The sequence below is a fragment of the Schistocerca gregaria genome, chromosome 5, assembly GCF_023897955.1.
Source record: "Schistocerca gregaria isolate iqSchGreg1 chromosome 5, iqSchGreg1.2, whole genome shotgun sequence".
NCBI lineage: Eukaryota > Metazoa > Arthropoda > Insecta > Orthoptera > Acrididae > Schistocerca > Schistocerca gregaria.
Window position 1 is genome coordinate 655,025,029 of NC_064924.1, and position 23,179 is coordinate 655,048,207.

The 23,179-nt window shown below is 38.7% G+C and overlaps 1 protein-coding gene across 4 annotated transcripts in view; it reads right to left on the bottom strand.

Annotated features, from left to right (window-relative positions):
• LOC126272671 (retinoblastoma-like protein 1) overlaps positions 1-23,179 on the bottom strand; it is a 169,176-nt gene that overhangs the window by 142,085 nt on the left and 3,912 nt on the right. For all 4 annotated transcript variants that reach the window (XM_049975687.1, XM_049975688.1, XM_049975689.1 and 1 more), the window contains exons 3-4: positions 7,129-7,329; positions 6,674-6,864 (exon numbers count right to left, since the gene is read on the bottom strand). In XM_049975687.1, coding sequence (XP_049831644.1) covers positions 6,674-6,864; positions 7,129-7,329 — 392 coding nt within the window. The remainder of the gene's footprint in view (positions 1-6,673; positions 6,865-7,128; positions 7,330-23,179) is intronic.

Sequence of the window (23,179 nt, forward strand, 5' to 3'; positions counted from 1 at the left end):
GGTCCATGAGAGCAGAGATTCTCTCTGTGGGGACAGTAACGAGCCACAATGGGGCATCCTGGGTTGTTGGTTTTAAGAACTTGAGGAAGCATGTAGAAGGTGGAAGTGTAGGTGAGAAGGGAGAGGTTCTGGGATGGGCACAAGGATTTGAGGAGAGACTAGAGATCTGCTGGATTTCTGAAATGGGATCACTGTGGCAGCATTTGTAGGTGGACATGTCTGACTGCTGGCTGAGTCACTCCAACATGTAATCCTTGTGATTCCTAACTATAGTGGGGGAACCCTTGTTGCCAGCCGCCAAGATTATAAGGTCGGGATTAATTATAAGGTGGTAGATTGCGGTTCCTTCAGTGGATGTGAGGTTGGTTTCCATGGTGAGAGATTTGGGGAACAATGAGAAGGCAAGGTTCGAGGTTAGGGAATTCTAGAATGTTAACAGGTGATGATCACTGTTGAATTTTTTAAAGTTAACAGCCTCTCCACAGCACGGCACTGTAGATGAAGCACATTTCAGAAAGATGACAAAAGAATGAATTAAGGGAGAGAGAATAAAAGTTAAACATCTTACATACATCAACTATAACAAAAAAAGAGCATTAGCTGGCTGAATCAATACAGATTAAGGGATGGATGACAACATTGTTGAAGAAATGGTCTTGGCATGTGACACCTCAAACCAAATGACTGCATGGGAATTTTGACCTCACTCTTCCATTCAGTCTTTGAGTTTAATCAATGGACCATGTGACTTAATGGAAGAGAGCAAAGAAAAATTACAGCATGTTGGGTAATTACAGATAATGTGAATAACTAAACAGTGATATTTAAATTAAGAATGAGAGAGGGAAGATCATATGAAGACAGGCAATAAATATGACACCTGCACTGCTGGCAGAAAATATGTTTACGATTACTATGCAATCCTGCTATAGGTTGAAAAAGACCGAGTTTCTGGTTTTGTAGGAGTGTTTGCTGTAAAGGCATGTCAAGTTATCAAGGCTACTCATATAAATAAGAATGGTTGTTGACTTCGTGAAACTTACCCACATGTTAATTTTTGTTCCTAAAGTTCTTCAGTTTAAACAATTTATATTTCACTGTCACAGCTGCAGTCATTTTGATTTGATCGCAGCTGTACAACTTCATCGGGCTTGTCTAAGTTTAGAATTTTGCACAGCAGACCTGCATTCTAGATTTCCTCAAGTGCTAAATACTGCCAGAAAAGTTTATAGTTATCACAGACAGCAGATTAGTTTATCTGTAGGAATTGAGGCTGTTTTTTTTTGTTTCACTAATTAAACAATGGAAAGCCTAGGATGAAATAACAACAATGTTGTAAGGATAGATTGCAACCCACCATAGAGAATCAACAGCAAGCGATTCAATGCCTCCTCTAAAGGCGAGCAATCTATGCTTTCCACTTTGCTGTTCCGCTAATTACTTATTTTTGTGACCTACTATATTATCTCCCTGGATTTGTTTCTCTTAAAACTCAACAATTTGCCCTACCTCACTTAGAAGGGTAATTGGTGTGTACAAGACAGGGCTGTGTTTTGGCTTGTCTGGCTTTGAAAACATCCTGCTCTTGGCTTGCTTTCATTGTATGAGGACTGCGCAGGTGATTCCATCTGTCGTAGGGGGTCGGAGTTTGTACTGATGAATATGACTGTGTAGATTTTTGCTTTCCAATTTATTGCAGAAAGAAGTGGATGCTCAGCTGGTGCTTCCATTTTTTTCAAGCAGTAGAGGCAGTTTGAATGCTATTGTTTCTTCATGTACCTTAATTATTTTTTCCCTCTGGATGTTCATAAATTTTTTAGTACATTTCAAAAAAGTTAAGCTTTTTTTGCAGTTGTCATAAGTTATGTTATTGTAGACAACTGCTTGTTCTCTATTATGTGACCTCATTAAAAATTTTGCAAAGAAAAATCGGACTGTGTAAGTTCCCCCCCCCCCTCCCCCAATGTGCTTAGATCTAAATTATTCCACACTGAAATGGTTATGCCTATGATACTTCCAGTGTCATTTCATCACATCTTTGCTTGTTTGTATAAGAGACAAGTGATCAGTTGATATGCTCTCAACAATTTCAATATCCCTACATTGCCTGGTGATCTGTGCTGAGACTGATATATATTTTTTTTTTTTTTTTTTTTTTTTTTTTTTTTAATAGTCGGAGTCACCAACAACAACAGTTGAGGTTAGGCTTATTCTGCACACTCATGTCACGTATTCAACAGTCAATAGCGGTCTGTAGTGCTCTTATGGCTCTGTCATAGTCAATACGAGCATTAAATAGGATTGTACTAGGCCTAGGTTGTTTAGTGAATTTTTATTCCATTTGTTGTGAGTTGTCATTTCTGATGGTGGTGGTTAAGTGACAAATTCTAAACAAACAAGTGAGAACATAATTTGCAGGACACGTGCTTTTTTCCACAGCAAAAAGTTCAGTATGCGCATACAGCAACAGTTTCTTGGAACCAGCAACAATGCAATTACTGCCTGTGCCTCAACATATGCGAACCACCATCACTCGTGAGTCGGATTACAGCAAGAGGAGATTTCCTTCCAGAGTCTTCTCCATTTTTACTGTTTGTTGTCAAAGTTGGTAGTTCTGGCTTTAGCAATTAATACTGAGCTAGCACCGGAAAAAAGCTTGTTAAGCAGTGATTTATGATTGTCAATTTATTTGTTTTAGATGCTGCTTTAAATGTATTGTGGAAGCCAGTAGAATGCGAGAACTTGTGCAGCACTATTATAACTTCACAGCAAAATGCAAATTGCTGACCATTACACATTACTAGACAGTGGTTGAGTGAAAAGTCTCAATATTTTATTAAAAATTTTAATTTAACTGACAGAAGCACTGTTACTAATGCTTCAGTGGTTAATTAAATCTGTAAAGAAAGTACAGTAACAGACATAAAAACAACATTCATTAAATTACAGCCATCTGTGTTGGAGCTTACACCTAAGAGCTGATATGCTCGTAAACTCTCTTAATCCACTAGTTGAAAAATTGTCGCACAAATATTAAAAGATTCTCCATAATATGATTTACAATTAAGCATAAAAATTTGAAATGTTTCAAGAAATCACAAAGTTTATTAAACCACATATCCAGAAAGTTAGTTATCCTGATCAGCAGTTCCGTAAAGCAGTAATTAATTTCGCATCACCTAAAGGTGTAACCTACAAATCCTTAATGTCATTTTTTTCCTCTACAGACAAGTGTATGTGCATATGGTTTCCATCTCTTGAGATGTGAATACTGTTGGTGATTTGGATTATTTTATGAATCATAAAACCTCCTTGAAGGTATGGCATGGTAGCATGGGTCATGTGGTGTGTATCTGGGATAACAGGACAGTACATGCATACATGCAATTACCAACCACTGCCAGCAAACCTTGTGAAAGCCTCGAAAAATTGTCAAGGAAGAGATGTATGGTGAACTATTTCATACAGCAGTTTATGAAACTTGCTGTAAAAGTAATTCCCATTTTCTTACGTAACAGCTGTTGAGCTGCCTACAGCCTGAGGAGTTCAATTTGTATTTTTAACGTAATTGCTGCCATGTCTAATAAATATGATGTTCAATTACTAACAAAGAGATAGAGGGGCTGGCTAGTACTTACCTCAGCTCAGTACAGCCGATAGAAACACAAAAAAAACAACCGAAAATTTAAGTTCCTAGCTTTCGGAATAAATGTTCCTTCATCAGGGAGGAGAGAGGGGAAAGAAAGGGAAGAAGGGAAAGTGGATTTAGTTACTCACAAACCAGGTTATGAGGCAACAGGGAAAGGAAAACAGGGAGGGTAGCAAGGATGGAGGCATGGTTGTCAGAGGGAAGCCAAAGATATTCTACTGTAGGTACTGTGCCAGCTTCAAACCAAAGAGGATGCATACAGAAGTAAAGAGGTGTATAGTATAAAGATGTAGGATGAAAAGATGCATGAATGGCAAGAGGAAAGGGAAAGAGGAGAAGACTGAAAAGTAAATGGGAGTGAGCTTGTTTAACGTAGGTTCAGTCCAGGGGGATGGTGGGATGAAAGGATGTGCTGGAGTGCAAGTTCCAATCTCCGCAGTTCAGAGGGACTAGTGTTGGGTGGGAGAAGCCAAATGGCACATACGGTGTAGCAGGTTTCTAGGTCCCTAGAATTATGCTGGAGGGCATGTTCCGCTACTGGGTATTGGACATCTAGGCGGACAGTTCGTCTGTATCTGTTCATGCGCTCAGCCAGTTTAGTTGTTGTCATACCAATGTAAAAGGCTGTGCAGTGCAGGCATGTCGGCTGATAAATGACATGTGTAGTTTCACACGTGGCCCTGCCTTGAATTGTGTATGTTTTACCAGTAGCGGGGCAGGAGTAGGTGGTTGTGGGGGGATGCACAGGGCAGGTTTTGCAGCGGGGTCGGTTACAGGGGTAGGAACCGCTGGGTAGAGAAGGTAGTCTGGGAATATTGTAGGGTTTAACAAGGATGTTAGGGGGACGACGAAAGGCAACTCTGAGTGGTGTGGGGAGAATTTTGTCAAGGGATAATCTCATTTCAGGGGTTGACTTGAGAAAGTCATATCCCTGGCGGAGTAATTTATTGATGTATTCGAGGCCAGGATAATATTGGGTGACAAGGGGGATGTGAAGCTCACATCCACACCTCTGTCCATATCAAACCCACCAACAACCAACAGTACCTTCACTTTGATAGCTGCCATCCATTCCGCATCAAACGCTCCCTTTCCCTACAGCCTAGGTATTCGTGGCACCTCTTTGGTTTGAAGCTGGCACAGTACCTACAGTAGAATATTTTTGGCTTCCCTCTGACAACCATGCCTCCATCCTTGCTACCCTCCTTGTTTTCCTTTCCCTGTTGCTTCATAACCTGGGTTGTGAGTAACTAAATCCACTTTCCCTTCTTCCCTTTCTTTCCCCTCTCTCCTCCCTGTTGAAGGAACATTTATTCCAAAAGCTAGGAACTTAAATTTTTGGTTGTTTTTTGTGTTTCTATCGGCTGTACTGAGCTGAGGTAAGTACTAGCCAGCCCCTCTATCTCTTTGTTAGTAATTGTTTCACATCTTTATATGAGATTTTCCATTAATTAGTTAAATATGATGTTCATGTTAATGGTGGTGAAAGTTGTTGGGAATTCAATAATTTCGTTAATATTTGAAGTTTGGAGTTGGTGAGGTTCAACCATTCAGATCAGCGCAGGCAAACTACTGAATAAAATGCAGGTGCACGATGCAGTTCATTTGATTTCTAAAACACTATCACACTACTGAATAAAATGCAAGTGAAAGTGTCGTTCATATGATCTTAAAAGCAGGAGATTGTCTGGTGAGTTTGATATGAGCCTGGAAGCTTGCATGCTGAACCTGACATTCATGAACCCAGTCTCCCAACTATGACCAGGTGTGAACTGAGACTGTCTTTCCTGGTAATCTCGGCTGAAGTAAGCAACACGGTTCTTCCATCAACTCAGAACTTCATGTGTCACTTTAGTCCAATGGCAATAGCCAAGACATCTTCATGAGAGACTGAGACCTTTGTCACTGCATGGAACTGCCAATAATAATTCAAGATGAAAAGTCGAACTTTATCTATAAGCATATATTTCTTTGCATCACACTTTCACCAAGCAGTGTAATGACACAGAAGTTTACACAGATGTCTTCCAAGTAAATAAGCTTAGTTTCCTGTTATGTTGTTTTCCTAAGCAACATCCTAAGCATTTACCTACCAACAGAATTCACCATTTTCGTTGCTCATTTAAGTGGAATACTGATGGCCTTCATGCACATGAGATATGCCCCAACTGATCAGACTCCCACAGTGTTCAACAGAGGATCCAAAGACGGTACACAGCAGAGAACCTTGTCTAGAACATCCAGGACAGGCTCAATTTCTCTACATAAGCAGGGTAAAGAGATGCCATTCTGTTGGGCACAGGAAAATAATAGAATTTGCTGTTACGAGATTTCAGACTCGGCTGCCAAGAAAGTTTATTATGAGAATTCAGTGCAAAATCTCACTGTGGTTAAGTATGTCACTGATAGAAAGGACAGTCATGGAATGTCTGAGTGAGTATCTGAAAACCAATGAAAATTAAAAAAAAAAAAAAAAATTAAACCTCTTTGACATCTAAGGTGACCACATCTATGATGTACAAACATCCAGACACACAAACACAATGAAATCATTCTAGCCCACCTCTGTCAAGGGCACTGCTGTTTAACCCATGGCTTTTTACATTATCATGAAAAACCTCAATTTATTAGACCCTTGCCATCTCGACATGCCAATAGTGCTCAAATATGGACAACTAGGTAGGAAAATCCAAATCATTAGAACACTGACTTACAGTGAAGGGAGAAAGGAGAATTGGGGCTTTATGTGTAGTCAAAAGTGGTCATTAGACGTAGAATGCAAGATTAGATTGGAGATGTACATCAGCCACACCCTTTCAAAGGAACCATTTAACTTCAGCGATTTATGGATATCACAAAAACCTAAATCCTGATGGTCAGATGGGGATTTGGATGGTTGCCATCCTGAATGTGGGCCCAGAATCTTAACCAGTGTGCCATGTCGCTTGGAACTTGTGGTGAAAAAGAGCTTGGTATTTGTGTTGAAAAAGACTATATTTCAGATATTTAATCTAGAAGTCTTACCTGGAAAATTATGATTAAAAATATCTCTTCTGTCTGCAAGAAGTGCATTTCCAAAAATCAGATCACAGCATGCAAGCAGCAGGTGATATGAGTTGACTAAATCATCACTTATATCTCTAAATTCACTCTTCACGCAAACAAATAACGTCCAGCTGAAGTCAAATAATTTAGAAGGTGTGCAAGGCAAACTCCTGGAAAAAGAAACTGATGTATGATTATGAAAAAAATCTCTATTATGTAAGCTGAACAGAATACTTAAGACTAGAGTACAGGAATTTCTTTTTAATAAAAGCATTACACATTCACAGATGCTGACAAATACAAACTTGATAGCTAGGCCACAATCATCGACCTTGTTTGTGTCCATACTCTATTCTTTTCTGTAATATGAGTGGCTGTCTTTTCTTTTCTAATTTACTTTACACTGTAATAAAGCAGTTGGTCCGGTATACTACCTTTGCTTTCTTGACCTCTGCTGTCTTGGCTGTTCATCTGCAGGCTTTTGGAACATATCTACAAAAATTGGTTGAAACTTCTTGAAGATTACCATTGACACAGCAAAGTTTCTTTCCAAACGTTCAATCTTGCTGCGAAATTCTGGTGGCATGCTTGCCATGTCAGCCCATTTTTTGCTTTTATTGAAAAACTGAATCAAACTGGAACAAGAAAGGGTTGTTTTTGATTATTCTCTCCATGGAAAGTAGAAACAGAATGTACAAAGAACTTTCAACAGGTACAGCATCTTTTATTGTGAAGTCTCTGTTGAGAAACTCATATTATTGTTATGATACATTCATCACATCAACAGCATGAGCGGAAAACAAATTTTCAAATGGCATGTTATTACTGATTTTATTCATTTCACTCCCTAATGCTCCTTATGCAGCCCATATATTCATTTCCTACCTTTTCCACTCTTCTCGGGCAATGTCCATCAACCTGACAGTTTGTCATTCCCTACAATTTCATCAAGCAATTACGGATTTGGCCCCTATAAAAGCTGCTGTTTATTTTATATTCACACTTGTTTGAAATTCCTTGTTCTAAGTTTAATAGTGAAGTAAAGTGTTCCAAAAACTGGACTACATTTTATAATAGGGGCAACTCTAGCTACACTGTTTTACTTGCATGGTACAAATGGTTGGCAACTCGCCTGCTTCATGTAGCCTATGTGAGGACTTATCTAAGGTAACCAATGAGATGTGCTGTACTCTGAGTAATGAAATTAAAATTACACAATATTTAAGATCATTCGGGGAGATACTGAATTATGAACAATTGCCTTTAAATTGCCAATGCCACAGTTTTCTTTTACTTTCTACGTTTTGGAATAAATATGCCGTGACAGACAGGTCTTTGGTAAAGTGCGGTGTTTAGGATAGGTTGTAAAGTAATTTAGTTTGGTTGTAAAGGCTCAGCTATAGTCCAGTCCAAATATTAATTTCAGCTGTATATAACATGATAAAAAATGCACTTATTGTTACAGTGCATCTCTTGCAATCTTTTCAATTGTGACTGCTGTTTTTCCAAATACATTGCATATATTATGAGACAGCCCAGACATGAAAAGGTGACAAAGATAAGCAATCTGCTGTTACCAAAACATATATTTTTTAAATTATCTTGATTGCAATAATACAGAGTCCACCAGAAAAATGAATACACTCTTTGTTAGGCTCTATCAAGGTATCAATATGGTCATTCGATTTGAATTAAGAGTGTGTTGTAGTATGGTCTTTGGCTCAACAGATGTTAGTATTTTAATCTCGGTATTGAGGAAACAAGGTGGCTGGAGCACGCGTAACATACAAGCAACGAAAGGGTATTATGAAGCGGTTTTTCAAGTTTGGTAACGTTGAGGTGAAACGTCAGTGGAGGTGGAAGTTTGGAACCGAACCACCAACCCGCCTAACAATTAAATGCATCATTGACAACTTTGAATTATGTGGAACGATTTGTGATATTCACAAAGGAAGATCACAAAGATAGCGTACAGCTACAAGTCCTGCTTCGTCAGGTCTCATTTTGGAAACCTTTGTTAAATCTCTACAGAAGTCTGCTATGCAATATACAAGTGAGGTGGGGGTTAGCAGTACAAGTGTACAAAGAATTCTGAAAGCTGAAAGTGGAAAGTTTACATTCCACGATTACTGCACGCGATTAATGATGACTAGCCTGATCGCCGAATGCAATTTTGCGAATGGTATCGGCAAATGGTAACTCATGACAAACAATTTGTGATTAAGGCAGTGTGGAGTGACGAGGTACAATTTAAACTTAATCCGCAGCTCATGGTCTTGCAGTAGCATTTTCACTTCCTGTGGCTTCCCGCGCACAAGGTTCGGGGTTCGGTTCCCGCCGGGGTCAGGGATTTTTCCCTGCCTCGAGATGACTGGGTGTTGTTGTGTCCTGTTCATCACCATCATCATTCATCCCCATTACAGCAGAAGGAATGCAATGGCAAACCATCTCCACTAAGACCCAGGCTAGTACGGCAGTGAGCGTCTCCCCAACGAGTTCCCTCCACAGTCACCATAGCTAACACCTATGGACTTTTACTTGTGGGGAACTGTGAGAGATTATGTCTATCGACGTAAGCCATGCACACTGGAGGAAATTCGCCATGACATTACAGCGACATGTGCAGCAATCTCCACTGTAACACTGACTGATGTAGTTGCGGCAACCACTCGTCATTCTGTGAACATTTAAAGTAACCATGTGCTAAACTGAAGGTTGTACAATGTGTGTGATCAATTATTAAATGTAAAATTAACACATAAGTAATACTTTTCATTCCTTAAAGTGTGTATACATTTTTCTGGCAGACTCTGTATATTACTTTACAATTGGTTACTAATTTTGGTTGCTAGAGAGCCCCTTCAGATCACTCATGCTAGATCCTGTTATTTACGTTCATAATAGGTTACAACACCATCATTTGAAAGTGTTTCTTGGAAAATTCTCATCAGTGAGGCAAGCTTTCAATAAACTGTTGGATATACCAACAAGGTTACAAAGGGCAAGTCTGAACCACTGCTTAATAAGTTATTAAGAGGTGTGCCCAAGTACAATGTTGAAACGTTCTCATTACAGAATGCAACACTTTCACATAATAAAACATAGGCATTCAAAGTTGGCCAAAGCATGTCTGTCACCATTTGCACCAATCAGAATATTCAACTACAGGGGCCCGTTGAAGAGCATCCACTGCCATCTGTGGTGATCACACACCCAGCCTTTTGTAACGTCTGGGGCCAATTACATATTGCAGTGACTTTAGTGTAATTACTGTCTTTGAATAAAAGTATCATTTCTGTTCGTCTCCTTGTGTATTTCCTTCAATTACCTTCTGTACTACATTCTAGCAGTTCTTTCTAAATGTGACCTAAGGTTCACTGAGCTATGGTACTTGGTAGTGACACATAATGCAAAAGTTACTTTCATCATTAAGTTTTGCACATCAGTGTAGAAATTATTTTTATCATATAGTAATGTATTACTGCAATGAGGCAGTTGAAGTATAGACATTGGGAGTATGGGAAAGATCTGGTAATGATATTTCTTGACCTAGTGAAAGCATATGACAGTGTTCACAGGGAAAAGGTATGGGCAACCTTAAAGAGAAAGGGAGTTGGAAAGCAAATACTTGAAGTCATCCAGGTAATGTATGAAAAAGATCTAGTTGTGTGCAGACACCAGTTGGAAGAACTGAATGGTTTAAGAATGTTACAGGACTAAGACAAGGAAGTGTGATATCACCACTACTATTTATAATGGTGATGGATGAACTAGTCAGAGAGACGAAAGAAGCCCATAAAGGAAGGGAAATGAAGCTGTTACTATTTGCGGATGATACTGTGGTGTGGGAAACAAGCAGTAAGGAGGTACAAAAACAAATAGACATCCTAAATGATAAGGTTGAGAAATATGGAATGAAATTTAGTGTAGAGAAAAGCAAGATCATGGTGGTAACCAGAGGGGATAGAGAGAGCAAGGGACAAATTCATATTACGGGATGGGATATTGAAATAGTGGACAACTTTAAATATTTTGGAAGTGTATTAATGGGGAATGCTCGTTTGGAGACAGAAATTAGCAAAATAATACAACAGTGTGTGAGAGGGTTTGTTGTGGGGAAGGGAAGTACCAATGAGGTGCAAGCTGGTGCTATACAAGACGTACTTCACACCCATACTAATTTACAGTTCAGAGACTTGGACTATGACTAGAAGAGAGCAGAGTGGGATACAGTCCAGTGAAATGAAGTTTCTGAGAAGTATGCCAGGGAAGATGAGGAGAGACAGAGTGAAAAATGAAGATGTTAAGAAGGAAATTGGAGTGGGGACGTTGACTGAGAAAATTGAAAAGAATAGATTAAAATGATCTGGGCATGTGAAGAGGATGGGAGAGGGAAGAATACCAAAAAAAATGATGGAGTTCAAGATTGAGGGCAAGAGGCCAAGAGGAAGACTGAGAACAAGATGGATTGATACAATAAAGATGAGTTTGAGAAGGAGAAACCTGCTATGGAACCAAATTGTGGAAGAAGAATGGTAGAAAGACCAATTAAAGTGGCAAAGTACCACTAATACCTCAATCCGGCCAGATGTTGGATAGAGGGGAAAGAAAGATGAAGTAATGTATTACTGTAATCAAGACAAACATTTTTTATGTTTTAGTATGCATTATGATTACATTTGACTCACTATACAACACAATTTTCAGCTTATTACAACAAACATTAATAAGCCACAGCTGCCAAATACTATCACGAATTCTTTACAGACAAATGGAAAAGCTAGCAGAAGCCGACCTCGGGGAAGATCAGTTTGGCTTCCGTAGAAATACTGGAATACATGAGGCAATACTGACCATACGACTTATCTTAGAAGAAAGATTAAGGAAAGGCAAACCTATGTTCCTAGCATTTGTAGACATAGAGAAAGCTTTTGACAATGTTGACTGGAATACTCTCTTTCAAATTCTAAAGGTAGCAGGGGTAAAATACAGGGAGCAAAAGGCTATTTACAATTTGTACAGAAACCAGATAGCAGTTAAAAGAGTCGAGGGACATGAAAGGAAAGCAGTGGTTGGGAAGGGAGTGAGACAGGGTTGTAGCCTCTCCTCGATGTTATTCGATCTGTATATTGAGCAAGCAGTAAAGGAAACAAAAGAAAAATTCGGAGTAGGTATTAAAATCCATGAAAAATAAATAAAAACTTTGAGGTTCGCCAATGACATTGTAATTTTGTCAGAGACAGCAAAGGACTTGGAAGAGCAGCTGAATGGAATGGATAGTGTCTTGAAAGGAGGATATAAGATGAACATCAACAAAAGCAAAACGAGGATAATGGAATGCAGTCGAATTAAGTCGGGTGATGCTGAGGGAATTAGATTAGGAAATGAGACACTTAAAGTAGTAAAGGAGTTTTGCTATTTGGGGAGCAAAATAACTGATGCTGGTCAAAGTAGAGAGGATATAAAATGGAGACTGGCAATGGCAAGGAAAGCATTTCTGAGGAAGAGAAATTTGTTAACATTGAGTATAGATTTAAGTGTCAGGAAGTCATTTCTGAAAGTGTTTGTATGGAGTGTAGCCATGTATGGAAGTGAAACATGGACGATAAATAGTTCGGACAAGAAGAGAATAGAAGCTTTCGAAATGTGGTGCTACAGAAGAATGCTGAAGATTAGATGGGTAGATCACATAACTAATGAGGAAGTATTGAATAGGATTGTGGAGAAGGGAAGTTTGTGGCACAACTTGACCAGAAAAAGGGATCAGTTGGTAGGACATGTGCTGAGGCATCAAGGGATCACCAATTTAGTATCGGAGGGCAGCGTGGAGGGTAAGAATCATAGATGGAGAACAAGAGATGACTACACTACGCAGATTCAGGATGTAGGTTGCAGTGGGTACTGGGAGATGAAGAGGCTTGCGCAGGATAGAGTAGCATGGAGAGCTGCATCAAACCAGTCTCACGACTGAAGATAACAACAACAACAACAACAACAAACATAGTATCTCTCTGCTCCCCCTCAGTGACTACTCACAAGCAGCTGTTGGCACACCACATACGGTTTATTCGAGTAAACATATCACAAACAAGTGCAACAGTTTTCAAACTGTCTCTAGCAAGTATTTGCACCTTTGTGGTAATTTCAACCACCAGAAACCTTTGCTTTACTTGAGTGCGTATTTTGCATGTTTCGGCGTTTGGCCATCTCTAGCGCTATTTGACTCCTTTGCTGTCTTCACATTCCTCAAATGTTTATGATTTAAATAATGAAACACTGCAGCTCATTTTTTTTTTTTTTTTGTGCTTTGTACTACGTGTTTTGATAATTTATTCTCATTTTCAAGTGCACATATTTACGTAAGTGTTTTGTGTGATGTTAGCCTGTGTTTTGTGCCTCTTTTGTGCCATTACTGTGGCACCTTTTTGAGGTTATACGGTACTGTGCCTCCTCCATAATGCAGAAAGACAGCGCAAGAGAGGCAGAACTACACAAAATACGAACATAACATTTGATCGTGACACTGAGAAATTTTCAAAACACGCTGTGCTAAGAATGAAAAAAATACATAAATTGTACAGTATTTTGTTATTTTAATAATGAATGACAGCTTCCCATTTTCAAAAAAAAAAAAAAAAAAATTAATATGATGAATGAAACTGAGTCAAATGTTTCCACTTCCCACTTGTGATCAGCTCTTCTTGGAGAAGCAGTGACACGATGTTAACTGAAGGAGGTCTGAATTATTCCTCACACTTACCCACTTTTCCTGACACTTTTTACAAATTTTGATTATATGTACATGATAACAAATTAAATAAGCTTGTCTCACTGATATTAGTAACATAAACTTTGTTGCCGATTGATAATACATTGCAGATAATTAGTACCAGTGTTAATAAACTACAAAGTAGTGAATGCCAAAACATTACAAATGCAGGAAATTATTTAATTTGAAGACAAATGTCACTGCTGTAGTTGGTAGGGAGTAGCAACAAATCCAGTGGTTGTAAATCTGGTATGCAGGTTAATATCACTAATATATCTTTAACAGTATAGTACACATATTTCTACCTATGCCACCCCCTCCAAAGTTAGCCAAGTTAATGTGTGCATGTCATTTATAGCAATGAGTATAGTATGTGACTCACAATTATTGTGTTTTGGAATCTGATCCTTGTATGGAAGACAGAAAATTTATTCATTCTGAAAGTGAAGTTAACAGAGGATGTTGAGATCCATGAGACTGAAGTGTACTGTTCCTTTAAAAGACAAGCAGAAACCTAATACTTATTTTCTTCAATGAGAAGGTGACGAGACTGAACACAAAAAGCAACTGCAATGTGTGCACTGATCCATTTGGAGCAGGGTAATTAAACGATTTAAAAAGTCAGTCAAAAGAATTTCCTCTCATCAGGCGAAACTGCTTGCAACTGTCCACTGGCCATCACTTCAACAGCTTTTGTCCAGTCTCAAACTATGGGGAACTAGGAGAATGCCTGTCTCTAACACAGACACGTGGTTCCAACGGCTGCAACCATATCTTGAGTGAACCTATTGTGTTTCCATTACACCTCATGTCAGGTACTCTCCTAAATTGAGTGTTAATTACCCAATTTTTTCAGAGTTATGATCATTTAGTCAATACACACTGCCATCCAAAATTGGTTAAGTGTGTGTGCTTTTGTAAAACTCTGTTTTCAGTTTCAACATTTTGTTGACAGGGAACTGGCAAATTTATTTAATTTCTTCAAGTGTTTATTAATGATTCTTCAAGTGTTTATTAATGATTCTACCTACGGTTGCAGTACTTGTATTAGGCGACTAGTTTCAAACCTTACAGGTTAATTTTCCAGCCGGGCTTACTGAGGCTGCGCTGACACTGCCCAGTCTTAATAATAAACATCAAAGTGGTGACAAATGCTTTATAAAATGTTTGCAGAATAAATGCCACAAACCACATACGACACTTACCAAGTCGAATTGTGACAACCATTGTGTATATATTTTATGAAGCATGTGTTGCCACTTTGACATATAATACTAAGATCAGGCACTATCAGTACAGGCACATTAGGCCAGGCCTGAACATGAACCTGCACAGGGTGAAACCAGTAAGCACTGCAACTGTTTATAGCAACATTAATAAATATTTTAAGACACTCAAACTAAGTTTAACTTTTGAAAATGGACAGTATGCAAGCTTGTACTTACAAGTGAAAAAATACTTTTATGTGAAAATTATTAATGGTGCACTTTCAGGTGTTCTGTTTCCCCCATTTTAAACAGAATATTTCAATGATAACCAAGCAGTTTTCATTGGATGCTGTAAGTTTTGCAGTTACGTGTACTTACTGCCTGGACGCCAACCAGTCCGTACAGCGAGTACACTTTACAGCAATACGCACAGAACCGAAAGAAGACGACTGGGTTGGTCATTGAAATAACATGCATAAAATGGAAACATCAACTTGGCATGACACCTGGAAGCATACCATTAATCAACCACACTGAAAAAACCTGAGAGATTACATTAAAATTAGCTCTGTTACTAGCAAGAAGAGCAATTTTCGACAATCTGAGGCAACATGTTCAATGCAAATCATATAATCTAACTAAATAATCACACCCATCTCTAAACCTATTCTTCAAACAGAGAGTGTGAAACTAATGCTACACGAGACATGGTCTGTGTCACAACAGGAATGAGAAAGGGAAGGTAGTGGAGTTAATCAGTGAGGGTGCAGTAGGTGGATGGGGTGCCACACATGGTCAAATACTTGGTGTCATCGGTAGGAGGACTAGGGCTTTTTAGGATAAATCACACTAACAGGTTCCCCTCCCTCAGAAGTATCTGAACAAGCTTAGAGATTTTGTCAATGTGTACACAAAAGATAGGCTGTATCTCACTGATGTACACAAACACCACATAAAAATGTGTAGTCTATTAAAAATAAGGCACGCCAGTTTAAACAGCATAGTGGTCTGCTATACATAGCAATTGTCTTCAACACAATGAAATACAGCATTTAAAGTTGCTATTGCAGAACTATCTTCAAGGGTGGGGCATCATGTATTTACACCAGGTAGCACATGTTACAAAGATGGGCAAGATCTTATCACAATTAATGCAGATAAACAATTCAAATTAGTAGCAGTTGAACTAACAACACTAGACGGGCATAAAAAATTACTGATTCTGTATGTGCACCACTCAACTGGTGGTAATGTGGACACACTCTTCAACCAATTAACTGAAATCCTGAAAAGAGTTTTGGCCCCCAAAACTGACAAAATAATATGTAGAGACACAGTTATTATCACATTTTCAGAGCATAAAATTAGTAAGAACTTCGAGCACTTCTGGTGTGGCATGATAGATAGATGCTGCTATTAGAGTATAAAAAAGTTCAGCATTTGTCTTCATATTTAGTCAAGGGCACTGGCAAATCAAACCTGGTATGAAGTGTACTTGCAAAAAAATAAGATGGCAAATTCTCTAAATTCTGCACATCATTTAAGTTCATTTTTGAGGAGACATTTCCAAAAACTAGCCCCTTCAACAGCAGTAGCTAAGGTGAAGATGGATAACTGTGGGTATAAGGAAGTCCTGCCAGACACTAGAACTTCTCAGCTCTTTACAAAATACTACACTAATGAACAGTTCCTAGATTCGTATCTCAGGTATAAAAAAAAAAGGATACAAGAGAGCACTGCCTACTGGAAAAAAAAGTAAAATAGTGCAGAACATGATAAAACATGAAACGAAAAGGCAGGAACAAGAATAGCTACTTACAAATCAAAGTTGGGGGTAAATTAAAAAGAAAATCCAAAGGAACTGTCAAATTTGTAAATTACTGTTTCTCTAATACTGCAGAAAAGTTCCCGAAGTATCTTCCCAAAAAGACATGTAGCACCCACAGTGATAATGTTCTCCCAGCAAAGCTTGAGATCAGGAAAACAATAGAGAAATTAAAAAATAAAGCAAGTATAGATGAGGTTCTAGTCAACTATTCGGAAGGCGTGCAACAAAGTACACAAGGCCCATTAACAAAAAATAATAAAGGTACTTATCCAGAGTCCCTAAAGCAAACACGAGTACTGCCTTTGCTACGGGAAATGTAAAGCAGATAGTATTGAAAACTATAAGTCAGGTTTACTACTGTCTGCATTCTCAAAAATAATCAAATCAACCACAAAAGACAGACTGCCGAATTACATGAGTATATACAAGTTTCTTTTTCTTTCCTTTTTTTTTTTTTAATGAAACGCTCTTTAGTTTTTGAAGTGGAAGAAGTACAATGTCAGCCTCTTACAGATTTCACAAAAGTGGTACTTGAAGCTCTTGGCAAGGATGACTGTGTTGCAGGTACATTCTTAGATCTGTCCAAGGATTTTGACACTGTTGACTGTAACATACTATGGGGTTGTTGCATACATTCTAAGCATTCTTTCATAAGATTAATAAACACAACAGATACATATAGCAGAGACTTTAGTCATCAATAATATATTCCCTTCACTGTTTACAACATCCTGCCTATACTGCAGTAACTTTTTGATTTTGCAACTTAGAAATCATATGGTTTTGAGGTAAAGAACTCGTGGAGCCATGCTGGGAGTGCATTTCATCCCGAAAGGAAGTTCCCTGAAGAGAGGGCTAAAAGGTGAAAATCTGAGGCCGCAAGATCAGGGTAATAAGGTGGGTGCAGAATGACTTCCCAACCCAACTCCTATATAGCGTTTTTTTTTTTTTTTTTTTTTTTTTCCTGCCTAGAAGAATGTGGATGGGCCTCATTGTGGAGTAGCATCACTTCTTGTAGTCTCCCTGTTCGCTGTTCTCGGATTGCATCTGCGAGACATTCAGTTGTTGGAATGTCAGCAGCGATGGTTACACGTCGAGGAAACAATTCGTAGAACACCACACTATAGCTGTTTTACCAGATGCATAACATTATCTTTTATGGATGTACGCAGGCCTTTGTATGGGGAGTTGCTATGTTGTTTGGGCTCAGCCATTCCTTTCTTTTCTGTTAGTACAAAGAAACCATTTCAGGTCACCAGTGATATACAAGATAGGAATGGTTGATGTTGCTCACAAAGCCAACTGATGATGAGCACACAGAGATGCACATATGGCCACTCGGTGATTTTGGCTTAGAGGTTGCAGTGCCCATACACACAATTTTTTAACCTTCCCCATTGCATGCGAATGACGCATGATGATGGAACGATCACAGTTCATCGCATTTGCCAGTTCTTGAGTACAATGACATAGATCAGTGTGGATTAGTGCATTCAAATGATCTTCATCAAACCCTGAAGGTGCTTGTGAACATAACTAACCACTTATGTCAAAAGATTCCTCCTTAAAATGAAAAAGCTGTTTTCTTGCCAAGCTCTGTCCAATACCATTAACGTCATACAAGGCGCAAATTTTTCTGGCTGCCTCCACTGAACTCAAAACAGAAAAATAAGAATGAAATGTTCCGATTTCTCCGCTTGGCACTACTTTTTATAGCACCCACAGTTCCACTCAGTAACTCCAAATGATAAAATGATAATACGTAAACTGAAATAGCAAGGGTGAACAACAAATGAAAAATGACAACTGATAAATAAACCCATAGCAACCAGATGCAAGACAAAACAATATTAAACAAGCTAAAAGCACTAGGTGTAAGAGAAATAGTTAACAATGATGGATGGATTGAAAACTGATGAGCAATAAAAAGGGTGGTCATCAGCACCTTTTCACATGATAGTGGTACTGGTGAATGAGTATTCACTCATTTTAAAATGACAGGTCAAGGCCACACAACTACAGTCACAGTAATGGAACATACCACATTTAATCTACTATAGATTTATTAATAAACATGGAAGTCTGTAAAATTGCTAGTTGGCAGTAGAACTAACCAGATGAGTAGGCCATTCAATAATAATAATAATAATAATAATAATAATAATAATAATAATACATCCAAATGGCTGAGGGAGTCAAGGACATGTGGCATCAGGATAATGTTGATATTATACCAATTATACTATCAACTACAGGAGTTATACCACACAATATCCACCAGTACATCAATGCAATACAGCTACATCCAAATGTATATATACAACTACAGAAATCAATCATTATTGATACATGTTCAATTACCCGAAAGTTCCTAAATTCTATGTAACATATACTATACAGGTAAAAGGAAGTCACACTTGATCAAGGTCCGAGTCACTTTCCATTTTCAACCAGTCATAACGTGTGAGAAAGGAAAGAAATAATAATAATAATGATAATAAATTACAACCTCCGTCCAATTAAATTGGGCATGAGACCTGACACCACACAAAATGTCAACAATTTTCTTGCTGTTGTTTCATCAGCACCTAAAATCAAGACTAGGTCACTTGGTATACCAAAGGCTTCCCTTCTAACAGCATAAAAAGGTACCATGGTGTACTGTGTATGTGACTCTGCAAACACTGAATTTCAGTGGGTCTTCTAGCCGCAATTGATAAGCATGAACCACTGGGCAGAAGTCCACTTCGGCCCTTTGCAAAGTCTTTAAGGAAATGCGCCATGGGCAAATAATTGGTGTGATTGACCCACGACTTGCTGTTGGCCAGTTCCAGCTATTGCGTTTCCCACTCAGGCAACACACTGTCACCAACGACAAGACAGCCTGCAGGGGTACGTTAAGTTGAACTGTGGCATTTTCCTGGAGCACTACTTTTGCTGCTTTGCTGGCTTCCTCATTCCCTTTAGTTCCTATGTGTTTGGGGACATAGTTGAAGGCCACCTCCTGTTTCTGCCTGTGAAGGATGTGGACAGTGCCCTAGAGCACCTGAACCACTGTTTAACATAACAATTGCAACACTTCGCCTGAATTTTATTGCCTCCTGCGCCAGCAGTGCACCAATCGGACAGTAAGTAAAACTGCTGAGTTCGGCATGATCATGAAAGGGAATGGTAGTTGTTTATTTTGGTTTGTACAATGGTTTTTACAAACGGGAGCGTCAGTAGTGCAATAAATTGCAGCAATAATAAGAAGAACATATCACATTTGTCTTTTTATAGACTTCTTACGGACCCTGAGAGGAATAAACCACCATGTTACTGAACTGTATCGACAGGATTCGCTTGCAAACTACATGTGTATTAATGATTAATGTTTCATTTTAGGAGCAGAAAATGGCTAATGAATAGCAGACGAGAAGATTTTATGAAAAAATCCCTGTTCACCTTTATAGAAATGTTATGTTTTGTTTGCTACACTTCGAATCAAACCAGTTCATGAATGCAGGCAATAATAAACCCATGTGGAATGCAGTACCCATACTGTTTGACATACTGAATAAGCTACCTCAACTTACGAAGAGGAAACTGCCACAATGGTTCCATAATGTGTCTAAAGCTGTAGAACAGCCCTATGGCACAGAACCAGCCAGTTCAACGCCCCATACATCAGTGCCAGATTCATCTGAATTGTGAACACACATCTCCTTCGATGATGAAGTAGTTAGATTAAGTGCAAAAGCTTGTGAAGGGTCAGAATGTGCAGAATTACGGAAGAAGGAAAATGCCTATCATTTTAAGTACAGACAGCAACAGAAACTCTATCAGAAGGATCAAGTGAAGGGGAAAAAAATTTTGAAGACTACAGGATCCAGATATTTAAAGAAAGATGTCCTTGACTTCTTGTTAAGTCAGATTAACATTGAAAGAGAAACATGCTGCAAGATGGAAAGACAAAAATAAGCTGTTTGTTCTAAATTTATTATATTACAGCACTCAGGCATACAGGTTTTGTCACAATGTTTTATGCTTAGATCAGTGCATACATTACAAAGGGATGTGGAAGGCACACAAAATCACTATATGCCCACAATACTCTCATAAAATACTGTTGAAAATCCTTTTTAAGACCCATCCCTGTTTAAAAATTGATGTGTTGCAACACAAAGCTGCTCAAGTTAGTCTTAGCTGCAATTAGGTTGCAAAAGATTGATATACACCATGTTATCAAAAGTGTCCGCACACCTGACTGAAAATGACTTAAGAGTTTGTGGTGCCCTCCATTGGTGATGCTGGAATTCAATATGGTGTTGGCCCACCCTTAGCCTTGATGACAGCTTCCACTCTCGTATGCATACATTCAATCAGGGCTGGAAGGTTTCTTGGGGAATGGCAGCCCATTCTTCACGGAGTTCTGCACTGAGGACAGGTATCAATGTCAGTCGGTAAGGCCTGGCACGAAGTCGGCATTCCAAAACAACCCGAAGGTGTTCTGTAGGATTCAGTTCAGTACTCTGTGCAGAACAGTCCATTACAGTGATGTTGTTGTTGTGTAACCACTCCGCCACAGGCTGTGCATTACGAACAGGTGCTCGATCGCCATCCCCAAATTGCTCTTCAACAGTGGGAAGCAAGAAGGTGCTTAAAATATCAATGTAGGCCAATGCTTTGATAGTGCCACACAAAAGAAGGGGTGCAAGACCCTTCCATGAAAAATACGGTCACACCATAACACCACTGCCTCCAAATTTTACTACTGGCACTACACACCTTGGCAGATGACGTTCACCGGGCATTCGGTTTTTAGCTCAAAGTAGAATTTTCTATCGGGGAATGAAATAGTATAATAAATTGCCCACAGAGATGGAAAAAAAGAGGATTATTGAAACACATATCTGTTTGAAAAGGTGGCTAATAATAAGTAATCCATACTACACAGTTAAAGGTTACTCAGGGAACATGCAGTAATTGTTAATAATGAAAGGGGATAACTAACATCCAGTCAGTAAAACTGCACTTAAAAGAGTGTTGGTTGCTTTTTCTGTTTTGCACTGCAGTTGATAATTATTGGCGTAGTAAATAATGGGAAGTAACAATTGGCGTAGTAAATGATGGAAAGTAACACAACAAATCATTGGACAGTTAACACAAGATGGTGTGGAACCAATGAGAAAATAGAGTTAGGTGATTGTCATGATGTCTAGAGTATGAAATTATGTAACGGCATAGCTGAAAATGTAGTGCACAATGCTGTTATATATAACAGAATATTGTGTAAAATGTAAACTGTACGCTTCCTGCTTACTCCTATCAAAAACTGGAATATTCTGAAAATATATCAGAAAGTTTTTGAAATGATCATCAGGCTGCATTCTGCTACAGTCACATTTGTTGGCTATGCCAACTCACAATGATACTATAACACTGGAAAATGAAACACTAGCTCAGGAAATCCTGTCATATTCTGACAAACATACAATAACACGATTAAAGACAAAAACCAATAACCAACCCTATGATCCATAATACCCAGTTCAATAATAGTCCATCTTGCACTCTCCATGTCGAAATCAAAAAGCAATCAATTTGTATCTCCACCAAAACAAAGCATTAGATTCAGCAACTCTCATTGGTTATAACATACTATCAACTGATTGACTACGACCAATGGAAATGAATTGCCAACTGCTGCACAAAACAGAAGAGCTACATACACCATAAATGCTTTCACAAAAAAGCATGTACCAAGATATACAATAGATGACAATAATGTATTGTCATTCTCCTGAGTTCAACATCTCATGAGGGGAAGATGCTGACTCAATTTTTCAGGTGGAATGAGGTGAGGTCGTGAAAACGTCAAATAGTGCATAGCTGTATGAGGTGTTATCCAAAACATCTGAGACTTTCACTGCAATGGTCAAACTTTTAGCAGTATGACATGCTACCAAAACATGTTTCAAGGTACACGTCTTGGCTACTGAGACACAAACTTGTGTCATCTTTGGCATATGCAGTTGTGAGTTGCAGTAGTGGGTGTCCGGATGTGTTTCAGTGCTTCTGTGAATTGTCACACGGATAATGTGAAGGAGAAACAGATTTGCATTAACTTCTGTTTTAGATAGAAGAAAACTACAGTTGAAGCCCACCAAATGCCGACAGAGGCATTTCGTGAAAGTGCAGCATGGAGTCAAGCAAAAACATTCAAGTGTGTCATGGAAGGAAGAGAATCTGTGGAAAATAATAAACATTCTAATTGACTGTCGACATGCACAACAACAGAAATGATCATACAAATGTGTGATATGGTTCACAAAGTTTGTAACAGACTTGGGCTGTTGTACGGTATCAACAAATTCTAATTGATGGACTGAACACTAGATGAATTGCAACAAATTTTATCCCTTGCCTTCTCAGCATCAACCAACAAAACCTCAGGATTCAGACATGCATTGAGCTGCAACAAAGAGTTCAAGGGTGCCCAAAGGTTGTATCCAGAGTCATAACAGGTGATGAATCTTGGGTCTACGATTTTGACCCTTAACAAAGCAGAAATCACAATGGAAAACGCCATCTTCTCCAAGGACAAAAAAAGCTAGACAGGTTCACAATGAGATGAAGGCAATGCTCATCATTTTTTCGACATTCAAGGTGTATATCTACCTGGCCAAACTGTCAATGGG